Source organism: Podarcis raffonei, chromosome 16 (assembly GCF_027172205.1).
Source record: "Podarcis raffonei isolate rPodRaf1 chromosome 16, rPodRaf1.pri, whole genome shotgun sequence".
NCBI classification, from domain to species: Eukaryota; Metazoa; Chordata; class Lepidosauria; order Squamata; family Lacertidae; genus Podarcis; species Podarcis raffonei.
The window spans coordinates 30,728,162-30,749,913 of record NC_070617.1 but is presented as its reverse complement, the minus strand read 5'-3'; the positions used below and the strand labels follow the sequence as shown (position 1 = coordinate 30,749,913).

At 45.2% G+C, this 21,752-nt stretch overlaps 1 protein-coding gene across 2 annotated transcripts in view; it reads left to right on the top strand.

Annotated features, from left to right (window-relative positions):
• TXNRD2 (thioredoxin reductase 2) overlaps positions 1-21,752 on the top strand; it is a 61,561-nt gene that overhangs the window by 18,621 nt on the left and 21,188 nt on the right. For both annotated transcript variants that reach the window (XM_053369481.1, XM_053369480.1), the window contains exons 9-11: positions 8,451-8,470; positions 9,616-9,707; positions 11,612-11,786. In XM_053369481.1, the coding sequence (XP_053225456.1) occupies positions 8,451-8,470; positions 9,616-9,707; positions 11,612-11,786 (287 nt within the window). The remainder of the gene's footprint in view (positions 1-8,450; positions 8,471-9,615; positions 9,708-11,611; positions 11,787-21,752) is intronic.

Genomic DNA, 21,752 nt, shown 5'->3' with positions numbered 1-21,752 from the left:
ACACGACCTTGAGCTCCTGGGAGGGGAAAAAGTGGGATATCCATGCAATAATTAAACTCCCAGTGTGAGTTAACAGAGGCCGTGTAAGAACGGTGACTTCTAGATTATAAAGCCCCACTGTAGATTTCAATCAGTGTTGATGGTATGCAATAAGCAAAAGTGACGGTGATATATTTTTTAAGCATACATTCCCCGTTTTGTTGATTTCTCTTTTGCCGGTCGCTTGCCACAAGAGGGCAGCAAGTGCTTTAAGATGCAGACTCGATCACCTATTTTGGTTTATGTAATTCTAGAGTCTCTTCTCCATACATCTGTTGTGTCTTCTATCGGAGTTGGCGGCAGAGGAGGAGGGGAAGAATACAATTTGCTTTGTTGCTAACATTGATAACTTGGCAGAGTTCAAAGGGCTTGAAAACAGCTGAAGTTCGAAGCGCAAAGTGGTGTGAAAGGAATTATCGTTATCAGTGCCTTTTTTCCCCTAGGGGGAACCCTAAACATTTTGTGAATCGTTGTACAGTGGTACCTCAGGTTACATACGCTTCAGGTTACAGACTCCGCTAACCCAGAAATAGTGCTTCAGGTTAAGAACTTCGCTTCAGGATGAGAACAGAAATCGTGCTCTGGCAGCGCGGCGGCAGAGGAGGCCCCATTAGCTAAAGTGGTGCTTCAGGTTAAGAACAGTTTCAGGTTAAGTACGGGCCTCCGGAACGAATTAAGTACTTAACCCGAGGTACCACTGTAGAGTTGTACCTTGGTTTCCGAACAGCCTAGTTCTCGAATGTTTTGGCTCCCGAACAATCAAAACCTGGAAGTGAGTGTTCCGATTTTCGAACGTTTTTTTGGAAGCCGAATGTCTGAGACAACTTCCACAGCTTCCAATTGGCTGCAGGAACTTCCTGCAGCCAATCAGAAGCCGCGCTTTGGTTTTTGAACATTTTGGAAGTCGGACGGACTTCCGGAACGGATTCCGTTTGACTTCCGAGGTACAACTGCACTTTTATCCATTTGCTGTATTTATTTTTCCCGATTTGAACTATTTTGTTGTTGCTGTTGTTTAGTCATTTAGTCGTGTCCAACTCTTCGTGATCCCCTGGACCAGAGCACGCCAGGCACTCCTGTCTTCCACTGCCTCCCACAGTCTGGTCAAACTCATGCTGGTAGCTTCGAGAACACTGTCCAACCATCTCATCCTCTGCTGTCCCCTTCTCCTTGTGCCCTCCATCTTTCCCAACATCAGGGTCTTTTCCAGGGAGTCTTCTCTTCTCATGAGATGGCCAAATTATTGGAGCCTTAGCTTCACGATCTGTCCTTCCAGTGAGCACTCTGGGCTGATTTCCTTAAGAGGGGATCGGTTTGATCTTCTTGCAGTCCATGGGACTCTCAAGAGTCTCCTCCAGCACCATAATTCAAAAGCATCAATTCTTCGGTGACCAGCCTTCTTTATGGTCTTCATGATTTGAATTATAAAATGGTGATTTTCTTGAGTTGAGAGTACCCCTAAACATTTTTTAGTGGGGGGGGGGAACACTGATCGTTATCCTAGAATTGTAGAGTTGGAAAGGGACCCTGAGGACCATCTAGAGTTCAGCCTCGTGCAATGCAGGAACCGGCAGCTGTCCCATACGGGGATCAAACCTGCAACCTTGGCATAATCATTATCATGCTCTAACCTAACTGAGCTATCTAGTTGGTTGGATTCAGTTGATTTCACCAGCAGCCGATCAGACCTTATCCTTTATCTATTCCATTTTCATCCTGCCTTTTCCTCCCGTGAGCTCAAGGTGGTAAACATGGTTCTCTTTCTCCTTACTTAACTCCCACAACAGCCCTGCTGTGCTCGGTCACCTTTACTGGTTTCCAGTTCGTGTTAGTATACAAAGCCCTCAATAAGTTGGGACTCATTTACTCGCGAGATTGTCTTACTCCATATATCCCAACTGGACCGCTTCCATCTGTGGAATTGGTGCTGTTACAAGTGCCACGCCAATACCTGTTCCATATTTGTAAGAAAACTACCTTTCAGGGTGGTAGCACCTTGACTATGGAACTCCCTGCCTCTTGACATCAGGCAGGTGCCTTTGCTGTACTCTTTTTGGTGTCTGCAAAAAACATTTCAGACAAGCCTCCCCAAATATGTAGAAGGTTGGTGTGTGTTTTAATCTGGTTTTGTTTGTTTATCACTGATTTTGTTTAATTAAATAGTTGTTTTTAACTGTTTTTACTGATAATTTTATTCTTCTTTTGTAAACCCCTTTTAGGTTTTTGGGGGTTGCCGTTTTTACAATCAGTGAGCATGTAAATTTTAACCCCCCCCAAAAAAAAACACATTGAAAAGAAGAGACATGGGCTAGCAGAGATCCATTGATTTCAATGGGTCTACTCAAAGCTGAACGTAATTGGATGCCACCCTTTTTGCATTGGTTCTGTTCATCCTCGCCCAGGTAAACAGGGTGGTGGCCTTTTGATAGTGCTGAAAGCGAGATAAACTGAACCTGGAGTCGCTTGCAGTATATCAGTCACCTCTTGGATTTTGGGAACGTGATTTAAGTGAGGAAATTGTGTGTGTGTGTGTGTGTGTGTTTTTAAAAAAGAAGAAGCCAAGAAAAGCTAAACACAAGATTTATCCCTGTGAGATATTTCTCTGTAAATGTGGCTTTTGTCCAGTGCAAGTTGTAACAGTGTAATGCGGGAGTCCTGTGTTTATACGTTGCATTCCTAAGCTTTAGTCAAAATAAGCCTTGAGGCCTACAGTAGCACTTCTGTACTTTATCAGACTGTGTTACGGCAGACGGAGAGCGAGAGCCGGTGTATTCAGCAACAATTTGTTTCTGTCAAACGAATTTCCCGTAGAAATGTTCCCATGATTCAGTTTAATGCCTTGACATTTGAAAACAATAATAATCTCCCAACTTTGCTTTGCATCTATGTGCTCTGCCTCTGTTTTACCTCTGTATATATATATATAGATATATAAAAAAACTATATATGAGCTATACAGTCAGCAGCACAGGGGAGCCTTTGCCAAGCTGCCGCCTTCCAAGTTGTTTTTGTTATTATTTAATATATTTATATACTCCCTTTCTCCCAAGTGGGGGTTCAAGGCAGCTTACAGCATTTAAAAACAACATTGTAAAATACAGAGTAATAAAAACAAACAAGTTAGTTTAGAGCATGAAACTCTTAATCCCAAAGTTGTGGGTTCAAGCCCCATGTTGGGCAAAAAGTTTCCTGCATTTAATAATAATAATAATAATAATAATAATAATAATAATAATAATATTTTATTTATACCCCACTCATCTGGCTGGGTTGCCCCAGCCACTCTGGGCGGCTTCCAACATACCCAAAAATAATAAAACATCAAACATTAATACTAACAATCAGATCCTATGTTTAAAAAGTCCACAAGATCTTTAAAATAAACAACTTCTATCAAATAAAGCAATATTCAATAATCCATTAGAATCCCAAACAATTTACGCTCATCAGTTACAATAAAAGATTCCTAATCTATAATCAATAAAATGGCAGCAAATCACAGTGCATAAAATACCACAAAACGTACAAAACTGAGGATCAAACTGAGAAACAAGGACACACAGCTTATTTTTCAAAACTATCGCTGAACTCTCTTCCCATCTGCTTCTGCAGGTTGCAGCATTTGGGACTTTTTAGTTTAGAGAAAAAGTGAGTACCATGTATAAGACTTGGTTTTTTCTTTAAAAATTATGCTAAAAAGTGGGGGTCATCTTATACATGGATAGTGCATAAGTTGGACTTTTGATAGGTTGCTGTCACAGCTCTCAGCGGCTATTGGGCATGTTATTGGTTGTTGCGTCAAGGGCTGGTGCTGACGCTGCAGCAGTTGGGCGGGCGATTGGCAGCTTCTGCCAGTGAGGGGACAGACGATAGGCAGATTTTTTGCCGCATGCGGAAAAATTTTGGCAATCCCCCCTAAAAAAAGGTCAACAACCCTGTCTCCCCCCATTTTCTTAAGGGTGCGTCTTACACACGGAAAAGTACGGTAACAGGCGGCAAGATAGAATTTTGTAAAATTACTCATGGGGCTCAGAAACTGGGCAAAGAAAATGTTCATCTCCCTCACACCTAACACTAGAACTCGTGGAACCGCTGGAGGAGTCAGGGTATGGAATAGTAACGACTTCTTCACAAAGCACATAGTTAAACTGTGGAACTCACTCCCACAGTAAGCAGTAATGTCCACCAACTGGGACGGCTTTAAAAAGAGGATTAGACAAATTCATGAGGGAAAAGGCTGTCAGTGACGACTACTGCTGCTATTACTATTATTTATTGAAGTTCTATACCACCCTTTATCCCAAGATCACAGGGCAATTTGCAATAAAAAACATAAAAATGCATATCATAATAACAAACAAAAACAGCAGCAACACCCCCAACACAGTTTAAAAGGCTATTGATGGTTTAATGAGCCAGAGACCTTGGAGAAGAGGAATGTTGTTGTTTTTCCGTTTTTTAAAATTAATTTTCCAAATTTATTACAAATACAAGACAACACAAAAAAACAAAACATATACAAAAAATTTAAAAAAAAAACAAAAAGCAAACATACATCTTCCAATCAAAGATCCAAATTAAATTCCATTGTTAAATGACTTCCTCAAATCCTTCCTAGCTGATTTTCATTAAATCTCATTTTAGCAATTTTCCAATATCCACTTTCTAATAAAATTAACTTGTTCAAATTACTAACTTTTTTTCCTTTTCATAATATTCTGAGAAGAGGAATGTTTCTGCCAGGTGCCTAAAGATTATGTGACAAAGACTATGCCCTGCCTCTACAGCTGGAGGCAGCAGTGCGTCTGAATACTGCAGGGGGTGGAAAGGGCTCGTGTGCCCAAATCCTGCTTGCATCTGGTTGGCTGCTGTGAGAACAGGATGCTGGACTAGGTGGGCCATTGGCCTGATCCAGCAGCCTCTCCTTACATGGATAAAAATCCGCCCCGTTTCCCACGTGCAAACAGGCACACCCTTAATATTAAAGTAACGTTTGACGTTCGTGACTTGCGAGAGGGCAGAAAAAGCGCCTCGCTTCTTCATTTTGATTTGTTGACTGCTGCCCCTGCTTGATCCACTCGCCAACCCCGCCTGGCCCTTTGCCAACTGCCCTTCCTGCACAGCTGACCAACCCCCTTGCTTTTACACCTCACAGACCCGCCCCTCACATGCCTATTGGCAGTCAGGCAAACTGAAGCGTGACGACAGCCTTATGTTTTCATGTATATAGGTAGATATGCTCTTATAACCGGGGGGGGGGAGAAACATCAGCAGCAGATGTTAACAGTAAACACATCCTGATTTAAGAATACAAATGAACGTAAGCAATCCGTACGTCCCATTAGGTATCCAAATGAGATTGGATTTAGCTATGCGTTCCGATGTAGGAGGGGCAGTGAGAACTTCCTCTCAATGAATCGCAGGTGGTGGGTGTTTCTCCTCCCACCCTTCCTGGACATTTACAACCACAAGGGCTCGCAGGGTCCCACTTTCCTTGCTCATCTGTTCGCCCCCCACCCCCAGGAATACCATTTTAAGAGCGCCTGAACATCCGCAAAGTGTCACGCTCTTGTCTGTCTCCATTGTGGAAGCCAAATCTCAGGTCTGATCCTCCTGAGCCCCATCTATTCTCAGAAGCCGAATCGTGGTTTACGAGAGCCGGACAGTTGCAAGCCCGCCCTGTCTGTGCGGGAGCCGTAAGATAATATCTCTAGGCGCATTCCTGTCACTCCACCCCTCGTGGCGCGGCGGAGGGTGGGTGATTCCCGTCGGGGCACCCACAGCATTATTTGAAGAGCCTGCTTTTTTTGGTTTCTTTCTGAGGTGGAATTATATTATTAGTACCTCTTGGGGATTAGCTTTGACATGGCTATTATGTGATCTAGCGTTGCCTTATCCTTTTGAAAGGGCCAATGCGCAGGGCCACCCACACGTTAGTTTGCCTTGCTGAGGAGTTGCTGTCTTAATGTACAATATTTGCACATTCTTTCCATCTCTACCTCTCTCCCCGAGTTAAAATCTGCCTGCAGATTATCCCCATTAATTTCCCCCTCCTCCTTTCTTTGAGTTTTTCTCTTTCCTGCCGTCGGGGCAGCCTTTTTGCAGATAGTTCAGTTTTTCATAAGGAGCCCCTTCCACATCACAACCAAAAACCCAAAAACCACTGTCTTCCCCTACATTTTTTTAAAAAATGGTTTTGTAGTGAAAAGGTTTGGATTTTTCTGTTATGAAGTGTGGGGAAACCTGGCTGGCAAACTGTTTTATTTCCACTTTGATTGAGGGGGGGCAGATTGGCCAGTTGGATGAATTGGTTAAGAAGAAACATAGAAGAAAGATACAAAGCTGCGTTATACCAAGTCAGACCATTGTAAGAGACCAAATGTGCCTGGTATCACATTATGCACACACATACAGTGGTACCTTGGGTTAGGAACTTAATTCGTTCTGGAGGTCCGTTCTTAACCTGAAACTGTTCTTAACCTGAGGTACCACTTTAGCTAATGGGGCCTCCTGCTGCTGCTGTGCCGCGATTTCTGTTCTCATCCTGAAGCAAAGTTCTTAACCCGAGGTACTATTTCTGGGTTAGCAGAGTCTGTAACCTGAAGCATCTGTAACCTGAAGCATCTGTAACCCGAGGTACCACTGTATTGAAAAAGAACAAAAAACTGCCTCCACCCCATTCTGCTTTCTGCCCTAGCCAGTCCAAACTGACATGGCTTGGAATGTGTTGGAGTACATCTGCCAATCCACTCCTACCCAGAATTACTCTGCCCTCCCTGTGCAAATCTGATACAGTTTGACAGTATAGCTCTCTATCTCTGTCCTTGGACCAAGTCCCATTAAGTTCAGTGGCCCTTTCATCCCAGTTCAGTGCCTGTAATGTTGCAGCCATGATTGTCTAATGGTTTTAATAATCAACTTAGGTAAAGGTAAAGGGACCCCTGACCATTAGGTCCAGTCGTGACCGACTCTGGGGTTGCGGCGCTCATCTCGCTTTAGTGGCCGAGGGAGCCAGCGTACAGCTTCCGGGTCATGATTAAGCCGCTTCTGGCGAACCAGAGCACCGCACGGAAACGCCGTTTACCTTCCCGCCGGAGTGGTACCTATTTATCTACTTGCACTTTGACATGCTTTCAAACTGCTAGGTTGGCAGGAGCAGGGACCGAGCAACGGGAGCCCACCCCATTGCGGGGATTCGAACCGCCGACTTTCTGATCGGCAAGTCCTAGGCTCTGTGGTTTAACCCACAGCGCCACCCGCGTCCCACAAATAATCAACTGAAGACCCCTTTAATCGTGCGCAAGCTAAACAAGCTATAGCTTAGGGCCCCACTCTCTTGGGACCCCCCAAAAAAATATTAAAGGGGAAAAAACTGGATGTACATTTACAAAATATAAGATAAAAAACAAACACAATAAAACCTACATACAGCAACAGTGTTTTGTGTTGTGTTGGCTCCTATGATATAAGCAATGGGCCCCACCTGCTAGCCAGCTCCCTAAAATATCACTGGTTTGCTCATTTCTATATATAAGGTGCCTACATTCTGCATAGACTTTGCATTCTGCATGGACTTTTCAACAATTACTTTGACAAAATACATATTTTTTCATGTGCAAATGGCTTTAGATACCTATTAGGTCCACAAATTACCATATAGCATATATTCAACACAAAAAACAGCGGCAATTTGTTGTTGACAAAGGACAGCTGGACATAGAAAGGGCCCCATTATCTTCAGTAGCTGAGGGCCTCGTCAAAACTAAATCCAGCCCTGATCGGGTGACAGCTTAACAAGGGTTAAGGTAGAGGTAGATCTTAACCCTTGTCTCACACAGAAGGAAGTGGACCCTCCCGATGCTCACCTGGGCGTTTGCTTTCTGGGATTTCATTTGAACCCACGTTACTGAGAAATCTCATCTGAATCACTTTCTCACATAGAACGTCAGTGCTGTTGATGGCCTATTGTGAAATACAACAACAAAAATCTTCGCCAGTCTGAAGGGGCTGTAGGCATGCTTAGGAGTGCAGCTTGGCCTTGCAATTCTGTACATATTTACTCAGAAGCTAGTCCCACTGTGTTCCATGCAGCTTACTTCCCACGAAGTGCTTTTTTGGGTTTGCAGCCTCAACGTTTTCGATCACTGGAGGTGCTTTGGGAACACCATGTAATTTCTAGCTGTTTTAACTTTTCAAAACGGGCACTCCAGTTGTTAAGCTCTGCGTATGTTTTGTTTTTGAAAAGCTGTTTTTTCTCTATCCCTGTCTACCTGTGAAACCTGAGATGTCTTTCTGTGCAATTTACCTGTTATTGTGCCGCACTGTGCTCCAGAAAATAATTTGTTTTGTTTATAGCAATATTCCCCATCTCATTCCTCTTCTCTTTTCTTCCCCTGCTTCGCATTGAACAGGTTGGTTGTCGGAGCCAGCTGTATCTTTTGTAAATGCTGTAACGCTTTATTATATCACGTGACCGATTTACATTTCCTGTGAAAGTTCAATAGTCTCAAGTGTTGAAATCCATGGTTAAAATAAATCCATGGTTTAATTGTCATGGGGGGCCCTTAGCAGCCAGCAACCATGGTCTGGTTAACCACTTTTATCTTATTCATTGACTTTGTTCCACGACAGATCACCACACATTTACAACATTTGTGCTACTGACTCTCAAACTTTGGAGTTGTTGAACTATAGACAACAAATCAGGTCTACTAGACCCAACATTTTAAATCCATGGAGGCTAAAGTTTTTCCTGGGGCTCCTCCAGGATTAGGAACCCTGAAACTTAAGGTTCATTACTTTCATAGCCCCAGTGCCCATCAGCTGTCGGGTGGTGAGTTCAACCCTGATGAGTTAACTGTGCAGCTGAGACTAGTGACTGGGAGTGGACACTGGGACCATATAACCCTGGTCCCAAAGGATCTACACTGGCTTCCAATATGTTTTCAAGCACAATTCAAAGTGTTGGTGCTGACTTTTAAAGCCCTAAACGGCCTTGGACCAGTATACCTGAAGGAGCGTCTCCACCCCATCGTTCAGCCTGTACACTGAGGTCCAGCTCCAAGGGCCTTCTGGAGGTTCCCTCACTGCAAGAAGTGAAGTTTCAGGGAACCAGGCAGAGGGCCTTCTTGGTAGTGGTGTCCTCCCTGTGGAACGCCCTCCCACCAGATGTCAAGGAAATAAACAACTATCTGACTTTTAGAAGACATCTGAAGGCAGCCCTGTTTATGGAAGTTTTTAATGTTTGATGTTTTATTATGTGTTGGAAGCCGCCCAGAGTGCCTGGGGAAACCCAGCCAGATGGGCAAGGTATAAATAATAAAAGTATTATTATGAGTACATACACCACGGCCACCTCTGCTTCACAGAAAGAAGCTTTGCCAGCCCTGTGCTTGGTGCTTTGCCCTGCGGTTCTCAGACCCCCAAGAACCAGCTGGATGATAGGTGCTTGTAAAGCATTGCACTGGGTTGGACCAAAAGACAAAACATGGCTGCCTTACCTCTTGCTGTTGCAGTTCTTGTCCATTTGCCCTCTCAAAATACTCGAGCTGTTTTCCTTAAGCTGCAACCCTCCAGATGTTTCCCTCGAATGTGCTGGCTTTCTCACTGGCCTCGGACTGAACGCAACAGTTATGATGAGGAGCATCCCGCTCCGAGGATTTGACCAGGTAAGTTGTGTGCCATTTTTCGGGTGCCCGACTCTGGCTTCTAGGTTTTACTGCTAGGTGGTTTCCAAGCTCCTTCGGAAACCAGAATGCACAGAAATGCCATTTACCTTCCCACCGCAGCAGTCCCTATTTATCTACTTGCACCGGTGTGCTTACAAACTGCTAGGGTGGCAGGAGCTGGGACCGAGCAACAGGGGCTCACTCCGTTGTGGGGATTCAAACCGCCGACCTTCGGCAAGCCCAAGAGGCTCTGTGGTTTAGACCACAGCACCACCTGTGTCCTTATTCACGGTTCATCAAGCCCAATGCTGTCACTCTGGACAGATCACCATCCTTCGGCAGCAATCTTTCTCAAGGGCCCCCAGCAGACTCTCCCCCCCGCCCCAGGTGAGGGGTCAGGTCCCTTGTGAGACGAAATAGGCACAGGGGCTCAAGTCGGCACAGGCTGAAAGGGAAACACAGGAGTGTCAAGTTTCAGAAGAGAACAAACATCTTGTTCTCCACTTTTTCCCCCCAGTTGCAACTGAGAGCATGTGTGTAAAATGTATTTTTTAATTTATTTTTAAAAAGCCAAACACCAGCACTTAAATTCTCCTGTGTGGGCGTTTTGTGATATTTCCTTTACACCACTACCAGACTCATCCTTTGACGGATGACAGTTTTGACTTATCGCCATCAACAGCTGTGGCATCTTTTTTGAACAAAGTTGTCAGTAGGAACGTTTAGAGCCTGACAGCAGCATGGCATTGGTTCAAACATTTGGAGGTGTCTTCTGCAAAGGCATCTTTTCCATCCGTAAAACGAGCCCTCCAGGATACCTTAACGAGTCATCTATATTGACGAGGCATCTGACAGGTGCTGTGGGGGGGAGGGTAAAACCCTTTGTGTTCTCAGGGCTAGGTCTGAAGTACGGGGTTCAAACAACCCGGTTCCTTTGGGTGCCCAGGCACAGTTTGGGCACCGGGAACCATCTTTCTGCTAATCCCTCGTCCATACTGGATTGTAGGGACAAACTCAACTCACTTCCTATTTAAAAGTGAAGCTTCCAGATTTGCACACTCTAAAACAATTCGCGAATCGAAACGCTTCCATCTTTTGAAATTCACACTTCTCTGAATTTTGCAATGCAGTTCTCCAGCCTAGCAAAGTGCGCATTATATTGGGATAAATTGTGCATTGATATGCATATGTTTATGAAGGTAACGTGCAAAAATGCACTACGTTGGGAGAAATTGCTTTGCGAAAATGTATATTGGGAGAAAATTGCACTGGAATCGCATTTGTGGAATGCCTTCCCTCAGGAAGACTCGCCTGGTGTCTGTTGTATATGTTTAGGCACTAGCTGAAAATGTTTCTTTTTCAGCAGGCCATTGGCTGATTAACATTCCATGTCCTTTTAAATATGCTCGTGGGAAGGGGGTTATTGGTTTGTTGTTACTTTTGTTCTTGCTTTTATTGTGTATTTTGTGTTCTTGTTTTGTATTTTTATTTTGTGAACCGCTCTGTGATCTTCAGATTAAGGGTGGTATATGAATTTTAATAATAATAATAATAATAATAATAATAATAATAATAATAATAATAATAATATTACTGATGAATTTTCATGAGGGCTTTAGAAAAAGCAAACTGATATCTAAATTTAAGATTGGGGAAATGAGAAACTGAGAGAAACCAAAATCAATAGATTTAGCCATTCCCACTTCCAGCCAATAGCATTATTAATTTCTGTTGTGAGGCGGTAGTTGCTTATCATATACCACAGGAATGGAAACCCCTTTTATGACTGAGGACCATCCTTCTGGCAACGTCCTTCAGGCCACATGTCCTGTAGTAAGTAAATGAAATATAAAAATAAATAAAAAATGCAGTTTGTTTGTTCATTTTTCTCATCACCTTTGTAGCAAATGGCTACTCTTGTGGCAGATCACATGGAAGGCCACGGGACGAGATTCCTGAAGAAATGTAGCCCAACGAAAGTGAAGAAGGCGGAGAACGGCCGGCTGCGCGTGACGTGGAAATACCTCGATTCTGGCAAAGAAAAGTCGGACGAATTTGACACAGTGATGTGGGCAGTAGGTAAAAAGAAACTTGCGTTTTGAAATTCCTCTGGCACTCCTTTTCCTTTTGTTCCCTCTTGTGGTTTTTTTTTTTTTTTAAATGCAGCACAGGAAATGTTGGGGGAAGGAAAGCACATGGGAAGAGATAGGCATGCAAGAGTGATCGCAAACACCTCTCAGTTCCGAACCATGTTCTATATACGGAGGGTTGCATCCAATCTTCTCTGTCTGCTAGCACGAGGGTGAGATTTAATATTGCATTGCAGAGGAATCCAAATGCAACAGTTGCCCTAGCAGAAATTGTGCTATCTGTCATGCAACGAAGGGCAACCTTCTACATGCTTTGACACTGAACTGCAGCCCTTCCTCTACTAAGAAGCTGCCTTATTTTGAGTTAGACGATTGGACCACTCAATTGTTAACCTCAACCAGCAGGAGCTCTCTGAGATTTCAGGCAGGGAGCCATTCCCAAGTCTTCCCTGGCGATTCCAGAGACTAAAGTCGGGATTGTTCGCCTGCAGAATGCATTCTCTACCACTGAGATATGTGACTCTTTTTTCTATCTACTTTTGTTCTTTAGTTGTTTAGTCGTGTCCGACTCTTTGTGACCCCATGGGCCAGAGCACGCCAGGCACTCCTGTCTTCCACTGCCTCCCACAGTTTGGTCAAACTCATGTTTGTAGCTTCGAGAACACTGTCCAACCATCTCGTCCTCTGTCGTCCCCTTCTCCTTGTGCCCTCAATCTTTCCCAACATCAGGGTCTTTTCCAGGGAGTCTTCTCTTCTCATGAGGTGGCCAAAGTATTGGAGCCTCAGCTTCAGGATCTGTCCTTCCAGTGAGCACTCAGCGCTGATTTCCTTAAGAATGGATAGGTTTGATCTTCTTGCAGTCCATGGGACTCTCAAGAGTCTCCTCCAGCACCATAATCCAAAAGCATCAATTCTTTGGCGATCAGCCTTCTTTATGGTCCAGCTCTCACTTCCATACATCACTACTGGGAAAACCATAGCTTTAACTATACGGACCTTTGTTGGCAAGGTGATGTCTCTGCTTTTTAAGATGCTGTCTAGGTTTGTCATCGCTTTTCTCCCAAGAAGCAGGCGTCTTTTAATTTCATGGCTGCTGTCACCATCTGCAGTGATCATGGAGCCCAAGAAAGTAAAATCTCTCACTGCCTCCATTTCTTCCCCTTCTATTTGCCAGGAGGTGATGGGACCAGTGGCCATGATCTTACTTTTTTTGATGTTGAGCTTCAGACCATATTTTGCGCTCTCCTCTTTCATCCTCATTAAGAGGTTCTTTAATTCCTCCTTGTTTTCTGCCATCAAGGTCGTGTCATCTGCATATCTGTTGTTGTTACTATTTCTTCCGGCAATCTTAATTCCGGCTTGGGATTCATCCAGTCCAGCCTTTCGCATGATGAATTCTGCATATAAGTTAAATAAGCAGGGAGACAATATACACAATTATTTTATAGCTGACATGTTTTAAGCTACTACAGCAAGAGAAAAGCCCTTGTGGAGACTTGCATATAGGCCTGTTTTGCACACAACCGTGGATTGACTTATGTGTGCAAAACATACCTTCTTGCACGATTACATTCTTTCTCTGAAAGGTGTCTCTGTGAGGGGCCTTGTCACAAAGTCCACCAGTGTTATCACATCTTCACTCACCTGCCCATGTACCTTTCTTCTGTTACCTAAAATCTACCAACTATAATTAGGTTGTTTGCTTGATTACTTGGCTGTGATTCGCACTCGCTCCAGCTGACTAGGCAAAGAGGTTGTTCCAAACATTACTGTTTACTTTATCCGGGTGGCAAGGCCTAGTTCTTACCGTAGGGATCAACTTGTTTCTGACTTGCAGCTCTTCAAACTGCAGGTGTTTGTTTACATGACTAGATAAAGGTAAAGGTAAAGGTACCCCTGCCCGTACGGGCCAGTCTTGCCAGACTCTGGGGTTGTGCGCCCATCTCACTCTATAGGCCAGGGGGCCAGCGCTGTCCGCAGACACTTCCGGGTCACGTGGCCAGCGTGACAAGCTGCATCTGGCGAGCCAGTGCAGCACACGGAACGCCGTTTACCTTCCCGCTAGTAAGCGGTCCCTATTTATCTACTTGCACCCGGGGGTGCTTTCGAACTGCTAGGTTGGCAGGCGCTGGGACAGAGCAACGGGAGCGCACCCCGCCGCGGGGATTCGAACCGCCGACCTTTCGATCGGCAAGTCCTAGGCGCTGAGGCTTTAACCCACAGCGCCACCCGCGTCCCACATGACTAGATGCACTATTGCAAATAAATCTTCCTGTGTAGATGTCAGGGAGAACTATTGTAGACTTGCCTTTTTCCTGATACAGAATCATAGAATTGTATAGTCGGAAGGGACCCCAAGAGTCATCTAGTCCAACCCTCTGCAATGCAGGAATCTCAGCTTGATCACACACGACAGATGTCCATCCAACCTCTGCTTAAAAACATCCAAGGAAGGAGAGTCTGGCGCTTCTTGTGGGAGTCTGTTCCACTGTCTAATGGCTCTTACTATGCTATGCTTATGGGGAGATTTGTTGTTTTGGTTGGCACATTCATATACAGTCATACCTTGGGTTACAGACGCTTCACGTTGTGTTTTTCGGGTTACGGACCCGCCAAAACCCAGAAGTACCGGAATGGGTTACTTCCGGGTTTCAGCGGACGCGCATGCGCAGAAGCGCTAAATCATGCTTTGCGCATGCACAGAAGCGCCGAATCGCAACCCGCTCGTACGCAGTTGCAATGCAAGAATATGCAACTCTCCCATAAGGGGATCAGATTTGCCACTCCTGGCAGCGCCATGCTCTTAACCAGCTGCGCTACTGCTACCTGTTTGTAGGTGATAGTGGGGAGGAGATTCCTGGGAGGGAGGAAAATAACAAAGCCGGATCGAAAGGTATCTTTCCATCTGCCTTGTCAAGGGGTGTCGCCTGACAGTTGTGATGCATATCAAGAAAAGTTAAGGAAAGGTTTGTTCTGCATATCTGAGGGTGTTTCCCCTCTGTGCTCTTCCCCGAGCGGCTTATCTGATTTGCCTCAAACGCCTGGAATGGCGCCAAGCCCAACGCTTGATTTAGGAGCCATATGTCGAAGAAGACTCCAGGTGTACTTGGCGTAACATTCAGCCGTGTTTGGAACTGCCGCTACGGAAGGGAAAGTGGCCACAGAGCACAATTGTCGGGATGTTTAGCTTACTTGCTTGGAAAAGGTGTAGCTCCCAAGAGCCACAGGGGCAGGTGCCAAGACTGCCTACGTGGTCCTGTGCGTATGGAAAAACAACACCTAGGTTGCCGGCAAGAGGTGCATTGAGTTCCTATGGGGTTACATAGGTTGGGATGTAAGGAGGCGGCAATTTCCGTCCTGATTTTCTTTTGCATTTCCATATCGTTGCACTTCGGCTTCCGGGTTTGTTGATATCATGGCTTATTAAAGCAAGATGCGGGTGGCGCTGTGGTCTAAACCACTGAGCCTCTTTGGCTTGCCAATCAGAAGGTCAGCGGTTCGAATCCGCCCGACGGGATGAGCTCCCGCTGCTCTGTCCCAGCTCCTGCCAACCTAGCAGTTCGAAAGCACACCAGCGCAAGTAGATAAATAGGTACCACTGCAGCGGGAAGGTAAACGGTATTTCCGTGCGCTCTGGCTTCCGTCACGGTGTCCAGTTGCGCCAAAAGCAGTTTAGTCCTGCTGGCCACATGACCCGGAAAGCTGCCCGTGGACAAATGCTGGCTTCCTCGGCCTGAAAGCGACATGAGTGCCACAACCCCATAGTCACCTTTGACAGGACTTAACCGTCCAGGAGTCCTTGACCTTTTTTAATCAGAAGCATTGCTGCCTCCAACCGCGAAGGCAGGGCATAGCCGTCTTGGTTAGCAGTCATCAATATTCCTCTTTGCCATGAATTTGCCCAATCCTCTTTCAAAGCCATCTAAACTTGGAGGCAATCACTGCCTCCTGAAAGAGTGAGTTCTGCAGATTAATTCCATCGGGCATTAACTACCAGACTTTTAAAAGACATCTGAAGGCAGCCCTGTTTAGGGAAGCTTTTAATATTTGATGGATTACTGAATTTTAATATTTTGTTGGAAGCCGCCCAGAGTGGCTGGGGAAGCCCAGCCAGATGGGTGGGGTATAAATAATAATAAATTATTATTATTATTATTATTATTATTATTATTATTATTATTATTATTACCTTTCCCTTTAAGAATGCTGGATGTGGGAGAAGATAAGCCAATGGCCTGATCCAGCAACCTCTTTTTATGACCCCCAAGTTAACCTTGCAAGGTGAAGAAGAGGAACCATTCCAGGCAACGGTCAGCTCAGTCACGAGATCATCACGTCAAGATGGGGTCAAGATCCAGAAACAGGGGTCAAGATCCAGAAACAGAAATCTAAATCAGAAATTTTCCCTCTGACTTTTTTATTTTTTTAAAGCCTTTTAATAGGCTTATAGTAGGAAAACAGAATAAAAGCATTCTCTCCCTCCCTCTCTGTCTTCGCTGGGAGAGGGAACACCATCCCAACGTTTGATGTGAACTTGAGAGTCTCCTCTAAAGCCAGGATGGGAAATGTGTTTGCGTTCCGAAAACAAGGGCTGAGCGGAGGAAAACACTTAAGGGCCTTTGATGTGGAGGGAGGGAAATTATTAAACAAAAAGGAAGCCTGGCCCCTGCATTGGAGATCTGATTATAAATAAACATATGATTCACCGTATTATCCGCCGGCTTGAAAAGCCAGGGTCCTCCCGCTCTTCCAATCCAAACAATGCTGAATCTGAACGGCTCGGAGACGGGGAGGTTGGGAAGGCTCCAGCAGATTCATTTCAGCTGGCGAAACTGACACTTCCTCTGGGATCGGCGAGTGGAGCTGTCGGCACTCAAGCTATCTGTCTGCCTTCCTTCAGCCTTCCCTGTGGGACGCCGGATCCCTGCCGTCCCTCTCTTGGCCCTCTGGTCCCTGAGCTCCGATGCTATCAGGCACCAAAAATAATAACAACGACAATACTTTTAAAGAAAACACAAGCGAGACCTTATCCCGGGCTCGGATGTGAAACAACTTCCTCCTGTTGTATTTCTTTTGTGCACCAAGAATAAAACGTCTGGGGAGGCCTGCAAGCCGGCAGCTTAATGGGGGCTTTTCCAGTTTCCCCGTTTTCCGGCTCAGGCAGAGCTTAGAGGAACAAGTTAGCACGCAATATGCTAACTTTTAAGAGAGAGAGAAACAAACAGAGAGAAGTGGGAGGGCGGAGAAGGAGAGAGAGAGAAACAGCCACACAAATTTCTCATTCCAGCAACCTACCGAGACATTAGGAAGGGGCGAATCTGCCCATTTTGATTTCCACCATTTTCTGTCAGACCCAGGGAAGTGGGCGAATTAAAGCTTTCGTTTTAATGCAGCACCTTTCAACCACAACTAGGGGTGGGAGATACAGTGGTACCTCAGGTTAAGTACTTAATTTGTTCCGGAGGTCTGTTCTTAACCTGAAACTGTTCTTAACCTGAAGCACCACTTTAGCTAATGGGGCCTCCTGCTGCCACTGTGCCACCGGAGCATGATTTCTGTTCTCATCCTGAAGCAAAGTTCTTAACCCGAGGTACTATTTCTGCGTTAGTGGAGTCTGTAACCTGAAGCGTATGCAACCTGAAGCCTATGTAACCCGAGGTACCACTGTACAGTCAGTTTAGGTTTCTCTCAGTTTCTCATTTTTCCAATCTTGAGTTGAGTTTTCCACATCAGTCTGCATTTTTTTTAAGTCCTCATGAAAATTCACCAGCATTTTAGTGTGAATTTCTCCTGCTTTGCACATTTTTGTATCCGATTTTTTTTTGCATACCAGTTTCTCCACATACAGTGCATTTGTGCATACTACTTTCACAAATATATACCCATTTCCATGCACACTTTCCTAATGTTTTGGTATTTGTACAGGTTAGCTGAAGGGAGGATAGCATTGCAAAATTCAGAGAAGTGCAAATTTCGAAGGATCACTGTCTTCCAGTGTGCAAATTGTTAGAGAAAGTGCAGATTGGATAAGTGTGCATTTAAAGGGGAACTGAACTGAATATCTCCCCCCTCCCTGAAACAGGCTGACATTTTTTTTTTATGCTGTAACCAAAACAACAGCTGAGATGATCAAATCTGCAGGGCAATGTTTAATTTCTCTCGGTTCCAATCTCCCGACATCTGAATATCTGGGCATTAAGAACGAAAAGGAAGAAAGTGAAATGCATTTGGCCGACCCAAAGCGAAACCTCATCCTCTTTCCCCTGTGTGCCCCATGCGGAATCCTAAAAGCAGCGACGAAAATGTTAAAACTTAACGTTGAAATTTTATTGGCTGGAAGCCATGTCCAGCTCTGGTTTCCAAGCCGAAGAATCTATTCAATACCCTCCATTAAGATCAAATGGGCGAAAGTATTTTGGTTTGGGAAAATGCTTTAGATGCGTCTAGAGGCTTAGCTAGCTCCACTTCCAAATTTTGAAGCCCCCCCAATGTGTTCTTAATCTCAAGCTGCTTCTAGACTACCATTCCCATCATCCCTGACCGCTGGCCCTGCTAGCTAGGGATGATGGGAGTTGTAGTCCAAAAACAGCTGGAGACCCATGTTTGGGAAACACTGGTGTAAAAAGAGGCCCTACTGGATCTGGCCATTGGCCCCTGTAGCCCAGCACCCTGTTATAATAATAATAATAATAATAATAATAATAATAATAATAATAATAATAATACCTTTCCCTTTAGGTGCTGTGGGTTAAACCACAGAGCCTAGGACTTGCCAATCAGAAGGTCGGCAGTTTGAATCCCCACCACGGGGTGAGCTCCTGTTGCTCGGTCCCAGCTCCTGCCAACCTAGCAGTTCGAAAGCACGTCAAAGTGCAAGTAGATCAATAGGTACTGCTCCAGTGGGAAGGTAAATGGTGTTTCCGTGCGCTGCTCTGGTTCACCAGAAATGGCTTAGTCATGCTGGCCACATGACCCGCAAGCTGTACGCCAGCTCCCTTGGCCAATAAAGCGAGATGAGCGCTGCAACCCCAGAGTCGGTCACGACTGGACCTAATGGTCAGGGGTCCCTTTACCTTTTTATTATTTATACCCCAACCATCTGGCTGGGTTTCCCCAGCCACTCTGGGCGGCTTCCAGCAAAATATTAAAATACAGTAATTCATCAAATATTAAAAGCTTCCCTAAACAGGGCTGCCTTCAGATGTCTTCTCAAAGTCATAGTGGCCAACCAGATGCGCCAATGGGAAGACAAGACCTGAGCACCTGAGCTTTTCCTCCTTGCAATTCCAGACACTGGCGTTCAGAGCCTAATGGTGGCTTTCTTCAGATGCTTAGACCCTTGAGAGCAGGAGGTGAAGGTGGCACACTGAACGCACCAAGTGGTAAAGGGTACTTAGGAATGCAGGAATCTGCCTGACAAAAGTCCAGAGGGTTGATCCAACACCAGGTCCAGTGTGGCCTACCCCATCTCAGATCCTAGACCAGGGCTGGTCCCTCCAGATGCTTCTGAACTACAGTTCCCACCAGTCCCTCAGCAAACAGGGCCAAATTGTAGATGGGAGGCTGCTCCTCACACAGCTACGATTCCCAGAGATCCCTGTGAAGAGGGGTTGGCTGTTAGACCATTCTGGGAACTGTAGCTCTGTGAGGTGAACAGCAACTCGCAGCATCCTTGACAGACCATTTTGTTGTTGTTTAGTTGTGTCCAACTCTTTGTGACCCCAGGCACTCCTGTCTTCCACTGCCTCCCGCAGTTTGGTTAAACTCATGCTGGTAGCTTCAAGAACACTGTCCAACCATCTCGTCCTCTACCGTCCCCTTCTCCTTGTGCCCTCCATCTTTCCCAACATCAGGGTCTTTTCCAGGGAGTCTTCTCTTCTCACGAGGTGGCCAAAGTATTGCAGCCTCAGCTTCAGGATCTGTCCTTCCAGGGAGCACTCAGGGCTGATTTCCTTCAGAATGGAGAGGCTTGACCTTCTTGCAGTCCATGGGATCTCAAGAGTCTCCTCCAGCACCATAATTCAAAAGCATCAATTCTTCGGCGATCAGCCTTCTTTATGGTCCAGCTCTCACTTCCATACATCACTACTGGGAAAACCATAGCTTTAACTATACGGAGCTTTGTCGGCAAGGTGCTTTTTAAGATGCTGTCTAGGTTTGTCACTGACAGACCATAGCTCCCATAATTCTTTGGGGGAAGGCGTGACTGTTTAAAGTGGTATCACAGCGCTCTAAACACATGATGCGACTGTGGACAGTTGGTTGACGCAATAATAGTGCAGCAGTGGTGGATTTATACTGGACTGTTCACACATTGTTCTGTTACATTGTTTGCTCTTTGGTCGCACTATTGCCGCCTGGAGGAACGCTCTTGCACAATATATGCGGGTCCCGCTATCCAAATACAAAAATTCACTTATCCAAACATGAGGAATTAGGACCCAAATCTTGGCCTCCCCCCCACACATTGCAGATTCAGTGTGGACCTGCTGGACCTGCTTGTAGTACTGTAAACAAACAAGCCTTACTTTTTTGTGTTTTGCTGGTTTTCGACAGACATTTCACCAGAAACCATGGTGGGAAGGATGGAGGGGGTTGGACAAATAAGGAAGCATTTTTTCCCCTTTCTTGTATGCCTTTTGTAAGGTTTCCGAAGCTTTTTCTGGGTTTTTGTTGTCATTTTGGAGGTCAAAATTCTGCGGTCGAGAACGCATTAGAAATTTCCCCATAGGAATCAATGGAAATTGTTAGCTCATTTTGTGAACACTGGCAAACTATTTCCTGAGAATGCCTTGTGTATGAATATCGAGACTTGCACATATAATGCCAAAAGTGGAGGGAAACAAAGAAACCTGGAACACAGAATCATAAGGTTGGAAGGAACCCTAAGGGCCAACATTTCGAATTCCCGGAAGTATGGGAATCACAGCTAAAGAATCACTGACAGATGGCCATCCAACCTCTGCTTAAAAAAATCAAATGAGGCAATATAGCATCAAGTAGTTGGTCCCTTACCTTTCCCGCCCCGACCTGGCCACAGTGATCCATGCGACGGTCATCTCCAGGTTTGACTACTGTAATTCGCTCTACGTGGGGCTGCCCTTGAAGCTGTCCCAGAAACTCCAGCGGGTGCAGAATGCTGCAGCGAGGCTCCTCACAGGGTCCCTGCCATGGGAGCATATTCATCCAGTGCTTTTCAAGCTGCACTGGCTCCCGGTGGAGTACAGGTTCAGATTTAAGGTGCTGCTTTTGACCTTTAAAGCCCTTCACGGCCTAGGACCCTCGTACCTACTGGACCACCTCTCCCGGTATGCCCCACGGAGAGCCTCAAGGTCCATAAATAGCAACACCCTAGTGGTCCCGGGCCCTAAGGAAGTTAGATTAGCTTCAACCAGAGCCAGGGCCTTTTCAACTCTGGCTCCGTCTTGGTGGAACGCTCTGCCTCATGAGACCAGGGCCCTGCAGGATCTGATTTCTTTCCGCAGGGCCTGTAAGACAGAGTTGTTCCACCTGGCCTTTGGCTTGGAGCCAATTTGATTCCCTCCCTCTCTTTCTTTTTTCTTTTCCTTCTCCTCATGCGAGGAGGCTACATTTTAATATTTTAATGTTTCAATATTTTAATGTTGTATTTTAATTTTGTTTTTAAGTTGTAATCATTCAACTTGTTTTTATTATTGCTTGTAAGCCTCTCTGAGCCCGGCCTTGGCTGGGGAGGGCGGGGTATAAATAAAAACTATTATTATTATTATTATTATTATTATTATTATTATTATTATTATTTTACAGGATTTCACCAGGAAGCTACGAGAAATGCATAGATTAGAAAGAAAGCTGCATGTTTGCCCCAAAATTTTGCAGGCACAAACAGTATTTAAAGTGGGGTCATAATAAACCTCCCCCCCCCAATAATAATTAATGCACAATAAAAAGAACATCTGGATAGGCCCACAGAACC